This window comes from Rhipicephalus microplus, unplaced genomic scaffold, assembly GCF_043290135.1.
Source record: "Rhipicephalus microplus isolate Deutch F79 unplaced genomic scaffold, USDA_Rmic scaffold_12, whole genome shotgun sequence".
Lineage (NCBI taxonomy): Eukaryota > Metazoa > Arthropoda > Arachnida > Ixodida > Ixodidae > Rhipicephalus > Rhipicephalus microplus.
In genome coordinates, this window is record NW_027464585.1 from 33,188,063 (window position 1) to 33,194,062 (window position 6,000).

The following is a 6,000-nucleotide window of genomic DNA, read 5'->3' on the forward strand; positions in this document are numbered from 1 at the left end:
CAAACAGGAATCACGTTGGGCTGGCTGGTGTTGCATGGTGTGAACAGGGTGTACAACAGTGTTGTGGTTAGCTGTTTGTTCACAGTGCATACACCTCACAAGGAGGCCAACTATAGTGTCATATGGCTAATGCGCACCACGACAAGGACACAAAAGAGACACACACACAGCGTGTCGTGCTGTGCTGCAATCATATGAATTACGAACTTAAACCAACTAGCCCAGCAACGTGCTTTAGCAAACTTCATAGTGAGATACAACGTATCCCGCTGTTTCCTCTTCAAAGGCGGCCTGCACCAGCGGGCACACACTGTGGTCTTTAGAGAGAGCATTGTTAAGTGCACAAGCATTTCTTCAGTTGCAGATGTAATCAGCTATCGCACTTTCGTCTTCTGGAAGTAACCTCACCAGATTGCTTAACTTATAGCTGACTGTAGTCCCTTGCTGAGCGAGTACATCAGTCTGATTGCAGCTCAACTAGCTCGACAATCTTTCTTCCTGTTTTGGCTGGGACATTCTGCCTGAAATAGCCTGGCACATATTGAACGGAGGCGTGGCTCTGCACAAAAACATGGCTGCATAAAAAGGGCATTACCCTAGGGCCATTGATTTTCCCAAGCTCCATTGCAGCACGATGCTTTCAGCCCCAAATGCAGCAGTGAAAAGCCGTAATGAAGGTATTGGGCACAACCACAGAATACACATTACTCGGCTAGCCTATGCCTCGTGTATTCTTATGCAGGAAAAATAGATAGCCTGCGCAACATGCATAGCGATATCGAAAAATGTATTAACCCTGGTCGACAAAGGCATTCCGAATCGTCACGAAACTCACCTGCCACATCCAGACCATGCCTTCCACCGTTCCAGCTAGCAGGACGTTCGCCTGTCCGTGCCAGTCGATCCAGTTGAGGTCCATGCCAATGTCAAATTCCCACTGCTGTTCATGGCTCTCCACGGCCCAGACTCGAAGGGAGCCACCCATGTCTGCTGTGGCCACCAACGTCGAATCGTGGTTGAAGGCGGCACATGTGACCGAGTCAGTGTGACCGCCACATTCGAACACTAGTTGGCCCGTGTCCAGCTGCCAGACGCAACCGCGGTCGTCCTCACCTCCCGTTACGATATGCCGACCATCACCAGACACGGCGCACACGAAGGCCGAGCCCTGGTGGGCTGCGAAGGAGACCTCGGCGTTGTCCAGCGGGGCCACCTCATCCGCAGCCCCTTCCTCTTCGCTGAAATCACTGGCCACTTCATCGTACACTTCCACAATTTCTATGTCGTCCATGTCGGCCGGTGCATCGTCGTCGCTGCTGTCGCGGTCGTTCACGTCCTCCATCCTAGGTGGTGTGTCACAGCGCATCGGCCTCGACACCACCTGGCTGCTGTTTTGCATTGCAGGCACATCGCATCAACAAGCCATGTCATGTTGATGCATCAACATAGACAACAAGTAACACAATCAATGGATTATCTGGAAAGCCACTTAAACTCCTGGACTTCTTTTTGGGCAATGCAGCAAACGTACTTGTGGGCTTTGCGTCATGCATAGAACACTAAAGAACCTGCTCTGCAGTTGTCATTCAATTGTGAACAAGAGACCCGGAAACTTTGTTTTGTTTAGACATTCGTCAGTGACCTGTTTTTTTAAGAAGAGCACCAATACGAAAGCTTTTGTGCAGTTGCTACCCTACCCTATGTATCTGCATAAGCAAACACCTTTAATTTAAGATGGCCCTTTTAGACGTTACTATTCGCGGCGAGAACAGGCTGTAGGTGGCAGCACCATTCCCGCGCAAGTGTGGATTGTCGGTTGGCAGTGCGTATACAAATACACAGAGCAGCGCTTCGTTGCATGCGTTCTTAGCCGATTGTCAGCAGATAAAGTGCGCTGTCTACAGTCCACTGGTAATATCTACGCTTTTCTCTACTGAATTAGTGCACGAAGCCTATACAACGTTACCATTAACTGCTGGTAAAGCGCATTCTGCCTTTGATAGGGATGCTCGCCCTGTGTGACTCTCTTCACGCTTTCACACTAAATCACGCCTTTGCTGTGTTGTTTGTACGAGAGTAGCTTGTGTTTAGCCTGCTACGCACTGCTGTAGCATGACTGAACTACTTATTTACATCTTTGTCATCTGCATACTACAAAAAAGAGAGAAATAAAGATCGTAGAAAGCTTCCATATCTGTGCAATTAGTTCAGTACCATCGTTCGCACCTTATACACATATGATTTTTCTTTCTCTCATGCTGTTTACCATGAAATGTGGAACAGTCGATAAGTCTTGTCAGAAAAGCCTAGTGGCTGACGACGCTTTGCGCTACACTGCATTTACCATGTGTTCGCACATGCTCTTGTCCCAGTAAATATATAATAAAAATTTTACATAAGAGTTCAGCAAAAAACTTTCATTGATGAATTACGTGCATAGCAGTGCTACAAGAAAGGCCTGGTTAATGGAACAAAGCATGATTTTTTTTTTTCATACAAAAAATTACCACTGCCTTCCATCTATAACTAACAATGCCACACAAACGGAAGACAATATAAAAAAAATGAAATTTTCAGTTAAGTTATACGACATAATATATAAGGCATGCCGTCTGTATCAATTTGAAATAGTCGAGCTCTTTAAAGCGTTTTTAAGTCTAAGCACACAGTTGCACATGAGTACTCTGTTTTAAGTACAGCGTGAGCACCGAAGTCTCACAGTTTATGTAATAGTGATATTTCTATGTAGTGGCACCATGGCCAGATAAACACAACTAAGGCTTCTCGCATGATCGATAAACTACAGTGGCGTAGCTGTACACCTATCAACAGCACGCAAGTGCATGGTCTAGAGCCCGTTCTTTTTTTTTTTGCTGAGTCGCTATAAAACGCTGTATTAATACATCTTTTAATAGTCCTCATGTTTGGGAGGAGACCAAGAGCATTTTGCGATGTGCTAAAAACAGAAAGCGGCACCCACTCTGAAATTATTCTCGTGACTGGAGGGTACGGCGACAATAAGCAGCAGACCAAGATCGAATCATTTTGTACGTCATTTAAGGCATACGCAGAAGCAGTTACACTCGCGCTGACATGATCAGACAAACCAGACTTTGAGAACGTGCATGACGTGCAGAACGTGCACGCACACATAGAAACGCGACGTCGCTAGCAGACGACGCAGGGAGCAATTCACACTTCACCACTTCAGCCAGTTTCCACCAGGCGGTGACTCTGCTCGATCTCACGGCCAACAGCGTTGTCCTCAACATATACAGCAGGGACGATGGCATGGGCCAGCTTAATCTTTGTGCAACACTTTCGCAGCATAAGCCAGGCACAAATTTTTGTAGATGCATCAATGGCACTGGTAGCACCAGACTCCTTAAGGCCCCTAACAGTGCAGCATGTACAGGCACGTGAAAAGACAAGCACTCCCACTAGCATTTAAGAAGAAGCCCAACAAACAGTGCAGCATGTACAGGCACGTGAAAAGACAAGCACTCCCACTAGCATTTAAGAAGAAGCCCAACAGAGCTGGGCTAGTTGGTAAGCATACTCAATCTAAGAGAGAGTGCGTGCACATACATACACAAGAAAGAAGTCGGGACAACGCGGTGTCGTGATTCCCATCTTTTGTTTGCACATCCTGTCTGCGTCTCGCAAGAATTAGAGAGATGCTGGCATACGAGCTGCTGCTTGGCCACTGGGGTGGCAGTGGTCGACTGCTGATTCAAAAGTTCAGTTTCGGCCGCGACGGTCGCATTTTGACAGAGAGCCTGAAGGCCGCGTAATCCGGTTCAGACGCCTGTTAAGAAACTATAAATAACTTATCGCGGTTCTATCACGTAAAAACCCAGAGATGATTAGCTGCTGTTCAACAGCAGCTTGTAATAATATCCTAACCGAGTTTTATGCAAGTGACTGCAATCGCATATGTTTGTTCATAGTATGGCTATACATTACAGGAACTGAATGAATGCTGAGTTTGTTGTTTGTTCCACAACTTGTCAGAACAAGAGCTGCTAAGCGGCGAGATGAGCCCTTGCGTGAAGGCACGCATCCGTCAACTTGGTGAACGTGACAGGGCGCATCCACACCACTAAGTGCCTATTCGCACACTGCATTGTACGCAATCAGTTTCGCTTTTGCTGAACAACATATGCTGTTGCCGAGGGACCACAAGCACTACGACGACCTACTTTGGTCACACAAACCGTTATATTCGTTAATTCATTTGCAGCGGCGCACGAGACGCTCATTAAAAATTTAGTGAGACTGCAGATACCCGGTTTCATTAATCCATTTTCACGCCACGTAAAGACAGTCATCACAAAGCCCAGTAGGGCTGCTCAAGTGTAGCTTTCAAAGGTAGCATGCTTTAGCAGGCGATCAGCATGTTTCCGCTATCTCGCCAGTATTCCCTGCTTGCTCTTGATAGGCGCTGCCTTCCCAAATCAACCAGACAGAGAAATGAATCACACCCTGAGGCGTGGCACTCCCTATGGACGCTTACTTGACTGTGGCCTTGCACACAGGTCACGAAATTTCGGACGTCAATGGGCAGCTGGGTGCTCGTATAAATCCATCGTCACATTGCTACTGCGGAATACGTGCCATCGTCGGTGCTGCTGGTGCCGCCTGGTAGGTGTTCTGTGGTGCCGCAGGCGCATGCGGCGCACATGGCGACGCCACACACAGAACCACGGGGGCACAGAACCATGACCTACTACACTCCTGACCTGCCCAGAGAGCACCTCTTCCAGCGCCCACGTTCTAGTTCATACCTTCTGCCGCTAGGGCCGTCACCTACGAGCGGCGTGGCGCTAGGCAGCACCTGTTCGCTGTCGTCTGCTTCAGCCATCGCTGTGGCAGTGCAAATCGTTCTTATTGTGCATGAATTGTGTATGAATGTGTAAAATATGGCAAATAAAGCGATATGATTCCTCGTCAGAGTTGGCTGCATTCGTGTGGACGTTTGAAGCAGAAATAGAACCGTAAAAAAAGCACACAAAGGGTCACAGTGGCAAGCAGACGGGAACTTTTCTACAAATGAAGGAAAATTTATTATGAAAATATTTCTTGAATGAAAACGTAGTCCAACGAGATAAAAAAACTATTGTTAGGCATTCATTGTTCACACTGAATCACGATGGTTCCAGACGATACGCATACACAAATTGCAGAAGATACGCAGAAACACAGTAGGCCGTGTGCAGAAACTTGCAGACGGCAGATAGCTGCAGTAGTCAGCTCTAATAGTGGCCGCGTGCAGTTTTTTTTTTTTAGATGAGCTGACACCTCAAATGTAAGTATGGTGTATTGCTGCGTGCCATATTGCAAATCGGAACAAGGCAAACAAAGTAAAGTAAGTTTTCACGAGTTTCCTGCCACAGACATACGGGAAGAATGGATCGAGGCAATTGGAAGAAAAGGTGAGTCTTGTGTTTTTGAGAGTCGTTTCAATTCAGAACGAGTTGCAAGCTAGCAAGAAGCACCAGGGTGCTTTAGTAAACTTTATTTCCGTGTGTTATGCTAATTCACTGAGCTAAAAAACATGAAAGCTTTTTTAAAGTACCGCGGCTAATATGGCAGGCTCCACAAATAGTGCCAAGAAATTTAAATATAGCACACAAGAAAAAAGTAAATATACGAAATCTGTAAATTATGTAAAAATGCGTAGCGGTGGGTTGCGAGGGGTTCGAGCACCCTTCCCGAAGGCTGCCTCAACAAATGCCGCCGAAATCCATAAAAAAATTAATGATATGAAATATTTACGTGCTGCCTCCACAGTTTGTCTCTGTGTGTGTGTGTGTGTGTGTGTGTGTGTGTGTGTGTGTGTGTGTGTGTGTGTGTGTGTGTGTGTGTGTGTTTAGCGATGGACAACTCTTGAACACTGGGTGTCACTGAAGTTAGCGACCGAATTTGGTCAAATGTATTTCTCATCTCAAACCTCTATCTTCCCATACAGCTTTGTTCGTTTCTGTATAAGCTTACTTA

At 46.5% G+C, this 6,000-nt stretch overlaps 1 protein-coding gene across 2 annotated transcripts in view; it reads right to left on the minus strand.

Annotated features, from left to right (window-relative positions):
* Positions 1-4,727, minus strand: part of LOC119166754 (angio-associated migratory cell protein) — a 65,515-nt gene extending 60,788 nt beyond the window's left edge. The window contains exons 1-2 of one of the 2 annotated variants that reach the window (XM_037418084.2): positions 4,517-4,727; positions 836-1,385 (exon numbers count right to left, since the gene is read on the minus strand). In XM_037418084.2, the coding sequence (XP_037273981.2) occupies positions 836-1,366 (531 nt within the window). In that variant the 5' untranslated portion in view covers positions 1,367-1,385; positions 4,517-4,727. Of the gene's footprint in view, positions 1-835; positions 1,389-4,516 lie in introns of both variants that reach the window. The other variant, XM_037418083.2, reaches the window with a different exon arrangement.
* Positions 4,728-6,000: the final 1,273 nt, after the last annotated feature.